Genomic DNA, 19502 nt, shown 5'->3' with positions numbered 1-19502 from the left:
GTGTCTTAACGCCAGGAGACACCTTGATCTCACACTCCTGGTCTCCAGGACAGAGAGGAGAAGTTCCCGTTGTTGAAAACCCCCGTCTGTGGTCATTTGCTAAGACAACCCTGGGACAGTGAATCGGAAGGGGTCTTTGCAGTGATAGGGAAGGGCATCCATGAGCTTTCAGCCCCCGGGGGCCTGGAGGATTTGGGGGCCGCTGCCAGACGTGAGCCTGAAAGTCAGTGGGCAGTGGGCAGAAGAGGACACTTGCGATGGGCATTGAAGAGGCTGAACCATGATTGACTGTGTCGTGTCTGCAGCTCGGCCACGGCAGCAGTGAGGGTGGAGACAGACTCGCTGAGAGAAAATTCGATGCCTCTAAGGAGCCTGTGCCGCCCTCTTCTGATTTCTCAGCATCCCCTTGAACACAAGGACAAAAAAAAGGGCAATGTCTGCAGTGCACAGAAAAGGAAGCAGATGGAAAATGACCTGCAGGGTGCAGGCGGACTCAGGAAGCAGTGGCAGGTACATGTATTCATCAGGGTTCTCTAGAGGGACAGGGCTGGTAGCACAGATGAATATAGGAAGGGGAGCTTATTAGGAAAATTGACTCACACGATCACAAGGTGAAATCCCACAATAGCCTGTCTGCACAATGAGGAGCCAGGAAGCAAGTCCGAGTCCCGAAACCTCAAAGGAAGGGAAGCCGAAGCCGACAGCGCAGCCTTCACTCTGTGGCCAAAGGCCTGAGAGCACCTGGCGAATCACTGGTGTCCAAGAGTCTAAACGCTGAAGAATTTGGGGTCCAGTGTGTTTCAGGGCAGGGAGGACCCAGCACAGGAGAAAGGCGAAGGCCAGAAGACGCGGCCAGTCTAGTCTTTCCACGTTCCTCTGACTGCTTCTGTTTTTGGTTTTATTTTTTTTGAGATGGAGTCTCGCTCTGTCACCCAGGCTGGACTGCAGTGGTGCGATCTCGGTTTACTGCAACCTCCACCTCCCAGGTTAAAGCAATTCCCCTGCCTCAGCCTCCTGAGTAGCTGGGATTACAGGCATGTGCCACTACACTTGGCTAATTTTTGTATTTTTACTAGAGACGAGGTTTCACCATGTCGCTCAGGCTGGTCTCGAACTCCCGACCTCAGGTGATCTGCCTGCCTTGGCCTCCTAAAGTGCTGGGATAACAAGTGTGAGCCACCGTGCCCAGCCCTCTACCTGCTTTTATCCTAGCTGTGCTGGCAGCTGATCAAATGATGCCTGTCCAGATTGAGTGTGGGTCCGCCTCTCCCAGTCCACTGACTCAAATGTTAATCTCCTTTATCAACAACCTCACAGGAACACCTATGATCAATACTTTGCTTCAATTCAGTCAAGTTGACACTCAGTAGTAACCATCATAGTAAGGACACAGCAAAACGGAATACACACCCCATGGGCTGGACGCAGTGGCTCATGCCTGTAATCCCAGCACTTTGGGAGGCCGAGGCAGGTGGATAACCTGAGGTCAGGAGTTTGAGACCAGCCTGGCCAACATGCGGAAATCACCTCCCTACTAAAAATACAAAAATTAGCCAGGAGTGGTGGTGGGTGCCTGTAATCCCAGCTACTCGGGAGGCTGAGGCAGAAGAATCGCTTGAACCCGGGAGGTGGAGCTTGCTGTGAGCTGAGATCCCGCCACTGCACTCCAGCCTGGGAGACAGGTGAGACTCCTTCAAAAAAAAAAAGAAGGAAAAGAAAAGGAAGGAAGGAAGGAAGGAAGGAAAAGAATGCAGACCATATAAGGATTGTTGCTGTGCTCTGTCAGCCACCTCCTCCCAAATACTCCAGAGCTGAAATTGCAGAAAACAAAACTATGTGGTGTGGGAGTGGCAGAAGTCAAGGTCCTTTCTTGTGGGGAAGGATGGTGGTGATGTCGGTTATCTTGGCGGGGGGGAGTTAGTTTGGGAGTAAGTTAAAGGGAACTAGTGGAAAGGGAAGTAGATGAACCATCAGGAAGAGAAACTGAACAAATGGAACAAAAACATTGGCCGGGCGCGGTGGCTCATGCCTGTAATCCTAGCAGTTTGGGAGGCCGAGGCGGGCAGATCACCTAAGGTCAGGAGTTTGAGACCAGCCTGACCAACACGATGAAACCCCATCTGTACTAAAAATACAAAAATTAGCCAGGCATGGTGGCGGGTGCCTGTAATTCCAGCTACTCAGGAGGCTGAGGCAGGAGAATCACTTTAACCAGGGAGGCAGAGGTTGCAGTGAGCTGAGATCGCACCACTGCACTCACACTCCAGCCTGGACAACAGAGCGAGACTCCCATCTCAAAAAAAAAAAAATCTTCATCCATTGACGCAGGAACTCTGTGTGGGTGTGTGGGGGGGGGGGTGTGGGTTGACAATAGTCACCCTATTGTGCTATGTCTTATTTATTCTTTCCAGTTTTTGTACCTATCAACCATCCACACCTTCCCTACTCCAGCCCCCTTTGTAACTGCAAGGATAAATGCTTGAGGAGATGGGTACCCCATTTTCCATGATGTGCTTATTACACATTGCATGCCTGTATCAAAACATCTCATGTAAGCTATATACACCTACTATGGACCCACAACTTTTAAAAATAATTCAATTTTTTTTTTTTTGGTTGAAACTGAGTCTTGCTCTGTCGCCCAGGCTGGAGTGCAATGGCGTGACCTTGGCTCACTGCAACCTCCACCTCCCGGGTTCAAGTGATTCTCCTGCCTCAGCCTCCTGCGTAGCTGGGATTACAGGCGCCTGCCACTATGCCCTGCAATTTTTTGTATTTTTAGTAGAGACAGGGTTTCACCACGTTGGTCAGGCTGATCTTGAACTCCAGACCTCATGATTCGCCTGCCTCGGGTCTCCCCAAAGTGCAAAAAATTTTTTTTAATTGCATAGGATGAAATACTTGCAAACACACCCACAACCACATACAAGTAAAACAGAAAATCTGAAAAGGCGGCCGGGTGTTGTGGCTCATGCCTGTATTCCCCGGCACTTTGGGAGGCCGAGGCAGGTGGATCACGACGTCAAGAGATCGAGACCATCCTGGCCAACATGGTGAAACCCCATCTCTACTAAAAATACAAAAATTAGCCCGGCGTGGTGGGGCTCACCTGTAGTCCCAGCTACTCGGGAGGCTGAGGTAAGAGAATCGCTTGTACCCAGGAGGCGGAAGTTGCACTGAGCCAAGATCTCGCCACCACACTCCAGCTTGGTGATGGAGTGAGACTCCGTCTGAAGAAAAAAAAAAAAGAAAATCTGAAAAAGCAGGTCAAATTGTATCAATGTCCGTATCTGGCTGAGCGATTTACTGGAGTTTTACAAGATGTTCTAATTGCAGGAAGCTTGGTAAAGGTACACGGGAGGACTCTGTACTACCTCTTACAACTGCATGTGAATTTACACGTCTTTGCATACAATTTCTATGTTAGTTCAGGCTGCTGGGATAATACAGTCGGAACCTTAAACTGTGAACATTATTCCTGTATCCCACTTCTGGAGGCTGGAGGTCTGAGACAAGGGTGCCAATATTGTTGGTTGCTGGTGAGAACTCTCTTCTTGGCCGCCTTTTTCCTTTTGTTTTTAATTGTTTTTATTATACTTTAAGTTCTGGGGTGTATGTGCAGAATGTGCAAGTTACATAGGTATACACATGCCATGGTGGTTTGCTGCACCCATCAAGCCGTCATCTACATTAGGTATTTGTCCTAATGCTCTCCCTCCCCTATCCCCCCACCCCCCGACAGGCCCTGGTGTGTGATGTTCCCCTCCTTGTGTCCATGTGTTCTCATTGTTCAACTCCCGCTTATGAGGGAGAACATGTGTTTGGTTTTCTGCTCCTGTGTTAGTTTGCTAAGAATGATGGTTTCCAGCTTCATCCATGTCCCTGCAAAGGACATGAACTCATTCTTTTTTATGGCTGCATAGTATTCCATGGTGTCTATGTGCCACATTTTCTTTATCCAGTCTATCACTGATGGGCATTTGGGTTGGTTCCAAGTCTTTGCTATTGTGAACAGTTGGCCGCCTTTTTCTTGTGTGCTCACAAGGCAGTGGGACAATGAGCTCGCTCTGAGCTCATCATCCTTTGATAAGGGCAGGAATCTCATGCATGAGGCTCCACCCCCATGACATCATCACCTCCCAAAGCCGCCACTTCCTAACATCATCCCCTTGGGGGGTGACAATTTCTACAAAGGAATTTGGAAGGACACCAATGATCGGTCGATAGCAGTAGTCAATTAAAAATAGGAGATGATATAAAAAGATGTTAAATTAATATCTAATTGTCAGTGGATTTGTGAACTATCTGATGGTAAATATCAGATAAAAGATAGTTAAGGATAGAGCATCAAAGAACCAAAGCTAAATCTATTTTTTTTTTTTTTTTTTTGAGACAGAGTTTCGCTCTTGTCGCCCAGGCTGGAGTTCAGTGGTGTGATCTCAGCGCACCGCAACCTCTGCCTCCTGGGTTCAAGCAATTCTGCTGCCTCAGCCTCCCAAGTAGCTAGGATGGTAAATCTTTTACAGTAATAATAAAAAAATAACAAACTAATAAAAGAAGCATTACACCAAGAAGACAGTATAATCATGAACCTGTAGGTCTCTAGTATTGCAGCCCTGAAATACCTAAAGCAGAGAGTGACAGAGATTTCCAAACTCTCTCTACAAAAGACAGGATAAATACATTACATTTCGTAACAGGATTAAAATTTCAATTTGTAGAAATATCAACTTATAGAAACGTAAGTCTATAAAACCAGGAGATTGTGTCCATCCTGGCTAACACAGTGAAACCCCATCTCTACTAAAAATACAAAAAAATTAGCCGGGCATGGTGGCGGGTGCCTGTAGTCCCAGCTACTCGGGAGACTGAGGCAGGAGAATGGCGTGAACCCAGAGGCAGAGCTTGCAGTGAGCAGAGAGCGCGCCATTGCACTCCAGCTTTGGGGAGAGAGCAAGACTCCGTCTCCAAAAAAAAATTAAAAGGCAAAAAAGAATCACTCGTTTTAATTCTACACCTTTGGAAATATTAAAGTACCCTCTTCATCCATTGGTCAAATCAGGAAAAATGAAAACAATGACATCATTATAAGTCTTTGAAATGCAGCCCTAGGGGTCAGGACAAAAATGAGTTCACAATACATTTGTTATGACTAGAAGGAAGAAAACAAACAAAGATGGCATGTGTCAAGGCAAGAAAATAGACAACATATTCCAGAATGAAGGCAAAGAATTATAAGAGGATAAAACAGCAATAACTAAAAATGATAAGTGAGCAATAAACACAATGATCAGTAAAATCTCTATTCCTGAATCCGAGACGGTGCTTCACAAGGACAGCCTCAGAGGCCAGAATTCCAAAGCTTTTTTCTACGTACAGATATTTGCCCTGATGCCTGGATTAATGGCACCCAAACTGCAGAAAACACAACTTCAACTGAGTTTTCTCCTTCAACGACAAATGACACCTGAGCATCACCACCAAACCATGGCTGGCATTTATTTAGTTCTCAGCATTGCTCTGACAGAATGCATCAGTCTTTCTTTGCTCTCAGCAAAACTGGGTGCAGAGGGGAGGGCTGTTAGCCTGGTCGTTGCATAGATGAGGAGTCGGAAAGATAGAGACGCAATGGCTTAACTATGGCACCTGATGCAAGACTTGATACCTCCCCAGTTCCAGCCCAAATGGAGAAATGGGTATGATGCACCTTCTGTGATCTGGGGATCAGTTCTGACGTCTGCGGTCCAGCCCCCAAACCTGTCCTGCCTTTGAAAAAGTGGGATGTCCCTTCTATGACAGTTTCTCTCAACAGCCAAGATGAGAAATACCACATGTTCATGAAAAGACACTCTCACAATCAAGGTGGTGTCCAGACACACATCTAGACTGTGATGTGTTCCCCACACACCAGCCTTTGTTGACTGCACACGTTCCTGCTAAAAGTCCCTGTGACTACATGAGACAATACTGCCAGTTTCCAGGCTGTTAGGACCTGCTATCTTTGGGGACTTCCTCTACCAACCATAGCCTCCAGCTCCTTTAGGACACAAGCCCTGTTCTTCCGACTTTGAGTCCCAGTATTTGGGTGTAACACTTAACACTTATTTACTGAAAACATGACTACATGGATGGATGGATGGATGGATGGATGGATGGATGGATGGATGGATGGATGAATGAGATGGTCCCATCCATTGCTGGACCTGAATAAAACCTATTCATGCTACTGGAAGGGCATAAAAGAGTAGCTTCACTGGGAAATCCATGCACCCTAGGTCCAACTACTGAATCGAGGTTTGCCAAAGAAAAGAAACTCATTCCTCCTGGTTCCTACAGAGCCCTAATGGCCCACATGACATCAGCTTCAAGCTCAAACCCAGGATCCCAAGAGCTCTGGCCACACATTGGATTCAGCTCTACTCACCCAGCAATCCACGCAGTTTCTCTGCCTGCTGGGAAGTGTCTCCAGGCTCCAGAAAATTGCACAATCAGATGTCAAGGAACACAGGCGAACTTCTCCAGAATCATGCTCTTGGTTTTCCTCGGAGGAACGGTCACATAAGGGTTACCATGAAACACAGAGGAATAGTCTGAGGCTGGAGTCGTACGAGATTCAAATTGCTCTCAGAGCTCATCTGCTCAGCCTGGGGAATGCGGTATCTGTCATTTTCCAGAGTGCGTGTTCAGTCAGCGATATAAATTCTCAGCTTTAGGAGACAGGAGACATCCTATCACCCCATCCAGAGTCTGTACTTGGAACTACCTTTATGAGGATGATTAACAGCAGCTGCAGCCGGGCATGGTGGCTCACGCCTGTAATCCCAGCCCTTTGGGAGGCAGAGACGGGGTGATCACTTGGGGCCAGGAGTTTGAGATCAGCCTGGCCAACATGGCAAAACTCCGTCTCTACTAAAAATACAAAAAAAAAAAAAAATTAGCCGGGCGTGGGGGTGTCTGTAATCCCAGCCACTCGGGAGGCTGAGGCGACAGAATCATTTGAACCTGGGAGGCGAAGGTTGCAGTGAGCCGAGATCGTGCCACTGCACTCCAGCCTGGGTGAAACACTGAAAATCCCTCTAAAAATAAAATAAAAAAATAAAAAGAGCAGCTGGCACTTCTTGCAAGAGCTTCAAGCTACAAAAGGCTCTTGGATAATGTGCAAATGTACAGAGGTGGAGGTATTTTTAGAACTGAAGATTTCATGCATAGTCCTGGCTGTTTAGAAACAGTTTAAAGTGGAAGGCATGCTGGGATCCTGGTTTAATGGAGGAAGTCATTCCCGTTCAGAAACACATCTGTCTCGGCTCCATGGCTTAGCAGAACCTCTGGGCAGTACAAGGTGTTTGAAATGATCCTGTATGAAAGACGCCAGAGGCGCTGGTGCTGAGGGCTGGAAACTGCAGTTGACATTTGCCTGGCTCAGGGAATCTCAAACTTGGCTGAACAACAACAAAAAAACATGACCTGGGGCCGGGCGCAGTGGCTCATGCCTGTCATCCCAGCACTTTGGGAGGCCAAGGCAGGTGGATCACTTTGAGCTCAGGAGTTCAAGACCAGCCTGGGCAACATGGCAAAACCGTGTCTGTATAAAAAAATACAGATAGACGTGGTGGTGCACGCCTCTGGTCCCAGCTACTTGAGAGGCTGAGGCAGGAGAGTTGCTTGAGCCTAGGCGGTCGAGGCTGCAGTGAGCTGAGATTGCACCACTGCACTCCAGCCTGGGTAACAGAGTGAGACCCTGTTGAAATTAAAAGAAGAAAGAAAAAAAGGAAAGAAAGAAAAGGAAGAAAGAGAGAGGGAGGGAGAGATAAACGAAGGGAAGGAGGAAGGAAGGGAAGGAGGGAGGGAGATAAGGAAGGAAGGGAAGTAAAAGGGAAGGAGGAAGGGAGGGAGGGAGGAAAGAGCGAGGGAAGGAGAGGAAGAGAGAAAAAAAACGAGGAAGGAAAATAGAATGAAAGAAGGAAAGAGAGAAAGGAAAAGGAAGAAAGCAAAAGAAAAGAAAGGAGAAAGAGAGGAAGGAAAAGAAAGCAAAAACTCGGGGAATTCAAAACAAATGCTGATGCCCAGAATTAACTGCAGAACTTTCTTGGGGATGGGGCTGACCGTCAGTCATTTTCAGAGGTTGGCCCAGTGAGCAGCAAAAGCCCACTAGCTTTCCTGGATATTTGGGGAGACTGTCACAGATAGAGGCCTGAGCTCACCAATGGTTTTACACAAGGCTCACTGGGGATTGGGGAGGTCCAGTTTCAAGGACAGAACACAATGCCTGTCCTTGAAGAGGGAAGAGTCATGAGCAGAGATGGCTACACCAATTGCAAGCTCAGTGCAAAATGAGAAGACGGACTCCTTGTTCAAACCTAATTAACAATTTCCAGGTGGCGGCAGCAGAGAGTTAAATCAATATGGCGCCCTTCCGTGCGCGGGGACCCTGTGTGAGTTACACAGGGTGCAGACTCATGAAACTTGGGGTGTAGATAACAGAAGTTATCCACCTCTGTGGCTTTCCAGGTCTCTAGAAATGGAAAGAATATTTTCCGCACTCTCATGGCATCTGGTTCCTGTGGCCAATAGTAGATTGAATAGTGTCTTTCAAAAAGATTCCAAAAAGAGTAAGGCCTAATCCCTGGTATCCGTGAATGGGCTCTTATTCACAGAAAGGGTCTTGGCAGGTGTCATTGAGTAAAGGATCTTGAAATGAGATCATCTGGATTATCTAGGTGGGCCATAATTCTAATATCAAATGTCCTTATTAGAAACAAGAAGAGACACAGATACAGGGAGAAGGCCACGCTCATGTGGAGACAGAGGCAGAGACTGCAGTGATGCGGCCACAAGCCCAGGGATGCCTGAAGCCCCCAGGAGATGGGAGAGGCAGGAAAGATCCTCTCCTAGAGCCTCTGGAGGGAACTGGACACAATTGTAGTGGACTGAACTGTGGTCTCCCAAAAAGATCTGTCTATACCCTAATATCCAGAGCCTGGGAACTAGACCTTATTTGGAAATAAAGATCTTTGAAGATGCGATGAGTTAAAGATCTTGAGGTGAGATCATCCTGGAGTAGGGTGGGCCCTAAATCCAATGAGAGGTGTCCTAAGAGACAGAAGAAGAGACACAGACACAGAGAAGGCCACGTGGAGACAGAGGCAGAGACTGGAGTGAGGCGGCCACAAGCCCAAGGAATGTCTGGAGCCCCCAGGAGATGGGAGGGGCAGGAATGATCCTCTCTTAGAGCCTCTGGATGGAACTGGACACAACTGTAGTAGACAACTGTGGTCTCCCAAAAAGATCTGTCTATATCCTAATACCCAGAGCCTGGGAATGAGATCTTATTTGGAAATAAGGATCTTTGAAATTGCAATGAGTTAAAGATCTTGAGATGAGATTCTGGAGTAGGGTGGGCCCTAAATCCAAAGAGAGGTGTCCTAAGAGACAGAAGAAGACACACAGACACAGAGGAGAAGTCCACGTGGAGACAGAGGCAGAGACTGCAGTGATGCGGCCACAAGCCCAGGGATGCCTGGAGCCCCCAGGAGCTGAGACAGGCAGGAAGGATCCTCTCCTAGAGCCTCTGGATGGAACTGGACACAATTGTAGTGGACTGAACTGTGGTCTCCCAAAAAGATCTCTCTATATCATAATACCCAGAGCCTGGGAATGAGACTTTATTTGGAAATTAGGATCTTTTGAGAGTTTCGCTCTTGTTGCCCAGGCTGGGTTGCGATGGCGAGATCTCGGCTCACCACAACCTCCACCTCCTGGGTTCAAGAAATTCTCCTGTCTCAGCCTCCCAAGTAGCTGGGATTACATGCATGTGACACTGGAGTGATGCAACCACAAGCCAAAGGGATGCCTGGAGCTCCCAGGAACTAAGAGAGGCAGGAACTGATCCTTCCCTACAGCCTCCAGATGGAGCAGAGCCCTGAGACACCTTGATTTCAATCTTCTCATCTCCAGAGCTGGGAGAGGAAAAATAATTCCCTTTGTCTTGAGGCCCCTAGTTGTGGTCACTTGTTACGGCAGGCCTGGAAAACTGATCAATGTCATAACCTGCAATGGGCTATTTGAACACACAGCCATCTCATGGGACTGTCTACGTCATCTTCACACAGAGACCTAAGCCCCATGGGGAGCTTGGCAGATGTGATGTCAGGGCCTCTACAGATCCAGATGTAGGGGTTTAGTCAGGCTGGTGAGGAAAATTTTAGTTATAATAGCCACAAACCCTCTGGGAAGGCCTGAGAGTTTGCATAACTTCGGTAATAAACCTGGCTGAAGGCAGCCTAGTCCCCTTACCTTTAGTTAAACAAATTAGAGTAGAAGCAAAGGAATGTGGGGAGTTTAACTAACTTGTTTACCCATGTGGTCCTAAGACTAACCTTTGATCTATTGCAGGTGCTTAATTGCTTTCTACTTAGGGAAGTCCACAATGTCAATTTCCCTCTGGTGGTGTTGACTCACGACCTTTGTCAATTAATCTTTACTGAATAAATGCAAGTCTTGCTGACTGATCGAGGCCACAGCTGCTACTAAGTGGCTTGGACGCTCAGCCAAACTGGCAAAGCAGAATAGCTGTGTGTCAGTGTACTTCATTCATCCGTCACTTGGTCAGGGTCTGCGGGACAGACCCCCGCACCATAAATCTTGTTGCAGGTTCTCACCATTGGGCTTCACGTCTCCCTGCAGCACCATGAGTCCAGCTACACTAGGGAGGTCAATATCATGTGTGTTTCCTGCAAGTTTCATTGTTCCTTGTAACCTCTGGCAGGCTCTCCTTCTTGGCCTGCTAGCCTGGTGGTATCACTCACAGTTTTCCTATGAAGGGTCTCAGGATCTAAGCGGACATTCTGCACAGAGTCTGGGTCTTTCTGCAGAAGGGGTTTGAGCTCATTCTCTCTGCATCGAGAGTCCTGTGTGTTGAGTTCTGAGCTCCGCCTAAAACAAGCATACCAATTGTTAGGGTCACCCCAACCAGACTGTTCCCTTCCCCTTCCACAGGCCTTACAATACAGTCCCTTGCACTCTCTGCACAGCTCGCCCAGGGCTAAAGAAAAACACCCCCCTTCAATGACCCCTCCAGTAACTGTCCAGACAGTTAAAGGATGTGGTTAACATGTCTGTGAACCTCACATAACAAAGCTGGCAAAAAACATCTCCAGGATGTGGTCAAGACACTTGTACCCCCTACTCAGCTCCCACACCCCAACCCAGTCCTCCTGCACCCTCGACTCAGCTCCCCCACCCTGACCTGTTTCTGGCCCTATAAAACCCTGCTATAGTCTGTAAGCGGGGCTGCCTCCTCTAACTGGTGGAGCAGCCAAGCAGCTCAGTAAAGCTTGCTTGCCTGACTTTAGGTCTCCTCATCCTCTATCTCAGCTGACCTTACACCAATAGGTAGTGAGCATCTAACGTGAATATCCCAGGGAACAAATCCACATTTCTTATCCTTTCGTACCAAGGAAGGTCCCTTGTCTAGTGGGTCCATGACATAAAATTCCTGGTTTTCTGTAAAGGAACAACAGAAATCCAGGCATCCTGGTTATCTACCAAGGAAAATCACCATCTGTGGTGACAAACCCATTCCCGGAGAATGACTGATTTTTTTTTTAAAGAGGCCAAATACACTTATTATTTTCATTTAAGTTGCTTATCAGGGCAACTTTACCCATCTGGGAACAATCTAGCAGTCATGTAAGAAGCACGTGCCCCCGCAATTAGTTTGAACTCCATCCTGGAATGGCAGCTGGTTGTGATTCTAAAGTACAAGCATGCCAGGAGCTAATGTTGGATTTGAATAGTCAGTGGGATTTTGTCACTTAGGGGAATGGATAATAAGCCAACCAATGGTCATCAGTCTCACACATAAGGAGTGCAGGCTCGTAGGGTATACACAGTACTTTCTCAAAAGCATTGCAAATGACTCATTTCTCCATGTTGAAATTTGAAAACCCAACACCTATCTCTAACACCAGACAAAGGATTGAGCCTTCCTTGCCTGGCTGGTGAGTAAGAGTGAGCCTCTATACCAAGGATGTACCCTTTGGCTGTGTGAGGTTTTCAGAAGTATCAGAAGCTGTATACATTTCCTGTGGTTGCTGTAACAAGTGACTACCAATTTGTTGGAGCCTTAAAACAAGAAAGATTTATTCTGTCTCTGTTCTGGAGACCAGAAGTCTGAAGTCAAGATGTCAGAAGGGCCGAGATTGCTCTGAGGGGTGTAAGGGAGAATCCTTCCTGCCTGTCCCAGCTCCTGGTGGCTCCAGGCATTGCTTGGCTTGTGGCCACATCACTCCAGTCTCTGCCTGCATCACAAGAACATCTTGTCTTCTGTACTCAGATCTCCCTCTACCTGTCTCTGATAAGAACCCTCGTGATGGCACTGGGTTCACTGGATGATCCATAATGACCCATCTCAAAATTCTTAATTCTATCTGCAAAGATTCTTTTCCAAATAAAGTAATATTTATAGGTTCTGAGGGTTACGGCATGAACATATCTTTTGAGGGCTACCATTTGATCCATAGCTGTTCAGTAGTTTACATTCTCGGATTTGACAGTGGCATGCTTCACTTGTGACTGTGCCATTCTGGCATGAGGTTGACCAGATGGTGCTGCTGGCCACATCAAACTCATCCTACAGGCTGTAGCAAGCAAGGCTCACACCTCCCCATGTCCGATACCTGTGAATCACAGCTGGGTCTCTGGAAAAATGAGTGCGTGCAGGAACAAAATCAAACAGGAGACCTCATCCACCACTAGGTCTCAGAGAGGATATTGCAGCCCCTGAAAAGAGATCATCTCTCTTGGAACTTTTGTACTCAGTTGTACTGAAAACGGCATATTTATGTTGGAAAATGTAATTATTTATGGCACCTGTGACAATTGGGCACTTTGGAATCACAAAGTTTATGGCTGAGGACCACCTGGGGTGATTATCCTCCAAAATGTTTCTTTGGCTTCTTGAAGTCCTGTAGAGGTTGAGACAGCTGTCTCAAAACTAGAGGAGAGAGCCCTGTGGGCAGGTGGGTGTGAGAAACTCAAACACCGCAGTCTTCACAGACCCACAAGCTATTGGCAGGTGCAATGTGTTTCTTGGGGCAGCAGCTATCCTGAGACAGGATATCACAGGGTCACATCAAGGACCCCAGTCATCTCACAACTCTTAGACCACAGCTGCTGCTGCAGTTTCTGGTTGTAGGTGACATGGAGGGACTTTGTCTCTTTCTCATTGTATAGGTAACGGCCACCAACTCCTTCCAGCTCTGGGGTGACTGCTGCATAGATGGAAGTCCACGCTCCTTCATCGGGGGTCTGGTGGAAGAAGAAAAGAAGGCTATGATGAGTCAAATTTCTGAGCAGGAAACAGGATTCTTAGGACTCACATGGATGCTGCAGGGACAGGTGGAATGTACTCATCAGCTGCACTGAGAAATGTATGTGGAAAGCGAGGTTGGGTGATCGATCTGAACCAAGCCTTCTCTGCTGTTGGGTTTCTTTACAACAGGCACTGACAACGCACCCAAGTGGGTTGCATTTCAATGGTGGGTTAATCCATCCCACTAGGCAGATGCATATTAAAATCCCTGATGTACACATTTAATCACGCACTCTTTATGGGACCGAAATGCTTATTAATTGACTAGAAGCAGATGAGTGAGTGCTTGGCCTCTGTATTTAATAAACAATATTTAGCAATTAGATGAAACATCAGGACATCAAAAAGATTCTTGTTTTCAATTCAGCAAGGCATGCTACATCAGAGAATTGAGGCATTTATGAGCTGTGATGGTATGCTTCATGGAAACAGACGGTTCAAAAAGGAACTTGAGAGGCAGAAAAAGGTTTTTCAAAGACTGGGGATTTTACCCTAGTGGAAGGTGATAATCTTGAAACATAGCACACCCTGGTTTTCTGCAGTGGGAGTTGGCCCCTGGTCACGGTCAGTGGGATGGAAGAAATGGAGGATTCTCAGAGGAATTAGAAGTTGTGGGACCTGAGAACCTTCACAGCTAGAATGCAATAATCCAGGAACCAACACAGTCCCTCTTAACTTCTGTCACAATGAAGATGTTTCAGAAGTTGTCTCTTATAATAAGCTTCTGGGAATCTGGTGAACATATCCACCATGTGGGGACACAGTAATGAGACACCGTCTGTGAACCAGAAAGCAGGTCCCTGCCAGACACAGAATCTGCCATGCATTGATCTTGAACTTCCAGCCTCCAGAACTGTGAGCAACAAATGTCTGTTGTTTACAGGTTGCCCAGGCTATGGTGTTTTGTGATAGCAACACAAACAGACTTAAGACATTTGATGTCCAGAGTTTTTACTGGGGTCTCATTGCATAGGTATGATTAAGTCATTGGCCACATAATCAGATTCAACCTCCAGTCCCTCTTTCCTCCCCAGAGGTCAGGCTGGCCTGAAATTCCAACCCCCTAATGACATGGTTGGTGTTTCTGGTGGCCAGCCCCATCTTGAAGCCATTTAGGAAACAGCAAATGTCACCTCATCGTACAACCAGGGCATTGCTAGCATTTGTGAAATTGCAAGAGTTTTAGAAGCTCCTCCTTGTTACAGAACCAGGAATAAAGACCAGATAGTGCCTTTGTTATGTCCCTTCTGGTTTTCTGGGAGTGACGATCCATTTGCCCGAACTGATTTCACTTCTCACCAGTGCCCCTAGCACTGCATTGGCTCATGCCTGTAATCCCAGTGCTCTGGGAGACCAAGCCAGGAGGATTGCTTGAGTCCAGGAGTTCAAGATGAGCGTGGGCCACATGGCAAAACCTAGCACTGGTGAGAGTTCAGGCACATGCCCTCCCAAAAGGGCAGAATCTGTTGGGTTGGCCTGTGACACCCAGTCACTTCAGAAATTCTCCTGCTGTCAGTTCACTGCCTCCTGGTCTTGACTTCAGCAGCCAGTGTGATATGGAAAGGCATGGTAGACAATCCAGTGTGCCCACCAGCCCATCCTCTGGGTGCCGAGCAAGGGGAACAGGAAGGCTGGACCCCAGTGGAGGGACAGAGCTGCCACACTCCTGAGATTGTTTCCCACTGACTTGACTCTGCTCTTCTGCTGCCTAAAAAGAAATGGATGGAGCTAGAGAACTTCCCAAGTCTGGAATCACCTAGGGGTGCCTGGAGATCTTGCAAACCCGAAGTGTCCTGGGAGATTTGGAGGCTGATATGGTTTGGCTGTGTCCCCACCCAAATTTCATCTTGAATTGTAGCTCCCATAATTCCCATGTGTCATGGGAGGGAGTCAGTGGGAAGTAATTGAATCATGGGAGATCTTTCTTGTGCTGTTCTCATGATAATGAATAAGTCCCATGAGATCTGATGGTTTTATAAAGGGCCATTCCCCTGCACACACTCTGTTGCCTGCTGCCATGTAAGACGTGCCTTTCCTCCTCCTTCACCTTCCGCCATGATTGTGAGGCCTCCCCAGCCATGTTGAACTGTGAGTCCATTAAACCTCTTTCCTTTATAAATCACCCAGTCTTGGGCATGTCTTTATTAGCAGCATGAGAACAGACTAATACAGAGACTGTATCTGAAAACATCTCGGGGGCGGATGCAGGTGCCATGGCTTGGGTCTCGCAGGGGAGCCCTGTGTCCTGTGTCTTGCCCTGGGCATCTAAAGACCAAAAGTAAAGGCGAAAGGGATGGAAAGAGGAAGGGAAGGAGGACAGAACAGGAGGAGGAGGCAAGGGAGAGGGAAGGCAGGGGCCAACTGAAGGCAGCCATGGTGTTTGAGGGTCTTTCTCTGGGGCAGCCTTCAATGCAGAAAGAGGTTTTATTGATCTGTTTCATGCTTCTCTCTTTTGTGGCTGTGTTCTGCCCAATTTCCAGGCAGGATCTGCCCCCAAAGCCAGCATTCTTCTTCCTTCCCCATTATCTTGTAGATGGAAAATACCGAGTCTTTCTGGGGGCCAGCCCACTTCCGTATAACAGGCAGGGACATCAAGCACTGCAGCTCTGAATCCAACATGGTGCCCCTTCCCACGCTGCTGCTCTGGACAAAGTGATCGCAGAGGCCGGATGGGGGCCACCCTTGGTCCCCAGGAGACACCATAGCTCCTGGTGCACAGAAATGAGCATTTACACCTCACTCTGGTGCCTGAGACGTTCACCCACACTGTTACATTTAGTGCTGTGCCTTCTTTGCAAACAAATCCTTAAATCAGCTCCTGGAACAAGTTTTGTATTGTAGTCTGCCATCATTGACACTGAGGATTCAGGGGCTCATGCCCCAAATACCCAACCTGTGTCTTGACCATGTAGTATGCCACCGGAGAGGCCCCTGTGTTCTGCAGATGCAGCTTAACTGCTCCTGGGTTCTCCTGCATCGTCCCTGTTGTTGAACAAACTCAGCACTTTCTGGAAGGAGGCTTCCTCTTTGTGGTTCCCCTGTGGGCAGTGTCTGGGGGCTTCTGTTTCCACTATATTTTGAAAACTCCTCTTATCTAAGAGTTCTTGGGCTATGCATATTCAATTGGGGCACAAGTACTACCGTTTTAGGGGGCAATATACCACCTGTGCTATGTTGAAAATGAGCTTGTGATTTCTAGAAGACAGCAAGCGCATTGTGCTGAAAATGTAGCTATTTCTGGGGACACAGGACAATGTGATGAAGTTCTATTTGATGACTTTTTTAAGAAATTCACACGCACACACATATTCACGTGCGCATGCTCACATGCTGACATGCTCACATGCACACAAATCCATATACACACATGGGCACACACTTATGCATATGCACATGCACACCTACTTGCACATGCATACTCACACATTCACATGCACATATGCTCACATACTCATTCACATGTACACAAACTCACATGAACAATGCTCAGGCTTATTCACATGCACACATGCTCATATACTCATTCACATGCACAGAAATTCACATGCACACATTCACATGCACACAGCTCACACATGCACACATGTTCACCTATGCTCACATGCACACATATGTACACACATTCACATGCACACAGCTCACACACATGCTCACATACACTCCCATGCACACACGTACACATTCACATGCACACACATGCACACACTCATACAGGCTCACACATACTCATTCATATGCACACATGCTCATCCATGTGTACACACATTTACATGCACACTCGTTCACATGCATACTTATACACATGCAAACATGCTCATATACTCCTTTGCATGCACACATACACATGTACATACTCATACACATGCACAGATTATTATACTTATCCTAATATTGCAAAATATGAAACCAAGGAGAGAGGCCTCAGGAGGAACCAGCCCTGCCCACACCTTGATCTTAGACCTCCAGCCTCCAGGACTGTGAGAGAATCAATGTCTGTTGTTTGTAAGCCACCAAGTTATGGTATTCTGTGACAGCAGCCAGAATCGGACTAAGACATGTCATAAGAGGAGATGAGGACACAGACACACACAGAGGGACAAGCCTGTGGGGACACAGGGAGAAGACGGCGTCTCCAAGCCCAGGAGAGCGACCTGAGGAGGAACCAGCCCTGCCCACACCTGGATCTCAGACTTCCAGCCTCCAGGACTGTGGGAGAATCAATGTCTGTTGTTTATAAGCCGCCCAGTCTATGATATTCTGTGATAACAGCCTGAAATGGACTAAGACAGCTCATAGGAAGAGATGACACAGACATGAACAGAGGGACAACCCTGTGAGGACACAGTGAGAAGACGGCATCTACAACCCAAGGAGAGAGGCCTCGGGAGGAGCCCGCCCAGCCCACACCTTGATCTCGGACTTTCAGCCTCCGTGTCTGTTGTCTAAGCTGCCTGGTCTATGGGACTTCAGGCTGGCAGCCCCGGCAGACAGAGACCAAGCCCAGGTGACTTCTCATCTCCTGACTGGGATGGGCACAGGCTGCTGTGTGCGTATGTCAAGAAAGCCTCTTCTCCAGGAAACAGGCAATTATGCCCACACTTACCTGCAACCTCAAGAGTCAGGGAGGGTAGAGACTTCAGGTGCATGAGCCACTACTCGAGTTCCCCTCCCAAGTCATCGCAACCTCCTGTTGGTTACCCGGCTCATTCACTCTGCCACGCAGCTCTATTGCAAACAGAGCCCTCTGTGCTCACCGGACTGTTCACCAACACCAAGGATTCCTGCCAGCGTTCGTCTCTCTAATGCCACGTTCTACAAAGCAGACCTTGGACTGGCCCAGCCCTTTGTGATCTTTTTCCCCAAAGAAAACACCCGGACCATGGCCGGGCGCGGTGGCTCACGCCTGTAATCCCAGCACTTCGGGAGGCTGAGGCAGGCAGATCACGAGGTCAGGAGATGGAGATCATCCGTGCTAACACAGCGAAACCCCGTCTCTACTAAAAAATACAAAAAATTAGCCAGGCCTGGGGCTGAGCGCCTATAGTCCCAGCTACTCGGGAGGCTGAGGCAGGAGAATGGCGTGAACCCGGGAGGCGGGGCTTGCAGTGAGCTGAGATGGCACCACTGCACTCCAGCCTGGGCGACAGTGAGACTCTGTCTCAAAAAAAAAAGAAAACACCCAAAGCATGGCGACGGTTTTTTGTGTTAGGGCGGCACAGACAATGTGACAGGTAGGGAAAAAAGCAAAGCATCTCGTGTCGTCCTCAGAGTCGCTTTCATAAGAGGGGAAGCTCTGGGACCTGTTCTCAGAGCTGCTGCAGAATAAGAAGGGTTCAAGTCAGCCTTCCTCCTGCTGACAATGAAGGCCTCAGTTTTCCCTCGGGAGGCAGTCCCTTTTCCTCCTAACTCCATGAAAATGTCTCTCCGGAAGCTGCAGCTGGAGCACCCTGCACCTGCACCCCAGCCAGCCCTGCACCCACATCTGTACATGCCAGGCAGTGCTGAGAACGAGGCAGGGAGGGAGGGGACGGACATGTCTGCACAGAATCCTGCACCTGCTGGGAACAACTTAGTGTCATCAGCTATGGCCTGGGTCAAAGCACCTTTGTTTTGGACATTCAAAGGTCAGTGAAGGGTTGAGTGAAAGGGAAGGAGAAAGACAGAGAAAGAAAAAAATATCGAAGGAAGAAAGAGAAGGAGAAAGAAAAAGAGAAGGAAGAAAGGAAGAAATAAGGAGAAAGGAATGAAGGAAACAAGGAAGCAAAAAAGGAGGGAAGGAAGGAGGGACAGAGAGAGACAGGGAGGGAGGCAGTAAGAAAGGAAGGAAGCAGAGAACAAGAAAGAAAAGAGGGAAGGAAGGAAGGAGAGAGGAAGCAGAGAAGAAAGGAGGGAGGAAGAAAAGGAGAAAGGAGGGAAGAAGGGACGAAGGGAAGGATGAAAAAAGAAGCGGAGCCAAGAAGGGAGGGAGGCAGGAAGCAAAGAAGAAAGGGAGGAAAGAGGAAAGAGAGAGAAAAAAAGAAAGAACCAAAGAGAAGGAAGGACGAGAGGGAAGGATGGGAGGGAAGGATGAGAGGGAGGGAGGGAAGGATGAGAGGGAGGGAGGGAAGGATGAGAGGGAGGGAGGGAAGGA

The 19502-nt window shown here is 47.9% G+C and overlaps 1 protein-coding gene across 1 annotated transcript in view; it reads right to left on the bottom strand.

Moving 5' to 3' along the window:
• Nucleotides 1–19502, bottom strand: part of DHRSX (dehydrogenase/reductase X-linked) — a 104885-nt gene that overhangs the window by 30560 nt on the left and 54823 nt on the right. Inside the window, exon 4 of the mRNA XM_032757956.2 lies at nucleotides 6425–13308. Coding sequence (XP_032613847.2) covers nucleotides 13120–13308 — 189 coding nt within the window. The 3' untranslated portion in view covers nucleotides 6425–13119. The remainder of the gene's footprint in view (nucleotides 1–6424; nucleotides 13309–19502) is intronic.

This window comes from Hylobates moloch, unplaced genomic scaffold (assembly GCF_009828535.3).
Source record: "Hylobates moloch isolate HMO894 unplaced genomic scaffold, HMol_V3 SCAFFOLD_46, whole genome shotgun sequence".
Lineage (NCBI taxonomy): Eukaryota > Metazoa > Chordata > Mammalia > Primates > Hylobatidae > Hylobates > Hylobates moloch.
Note: the sequence above shows the minus strand (reverse complement) of the source record. Positions and strands in the feature narration are given on the sequence as shown.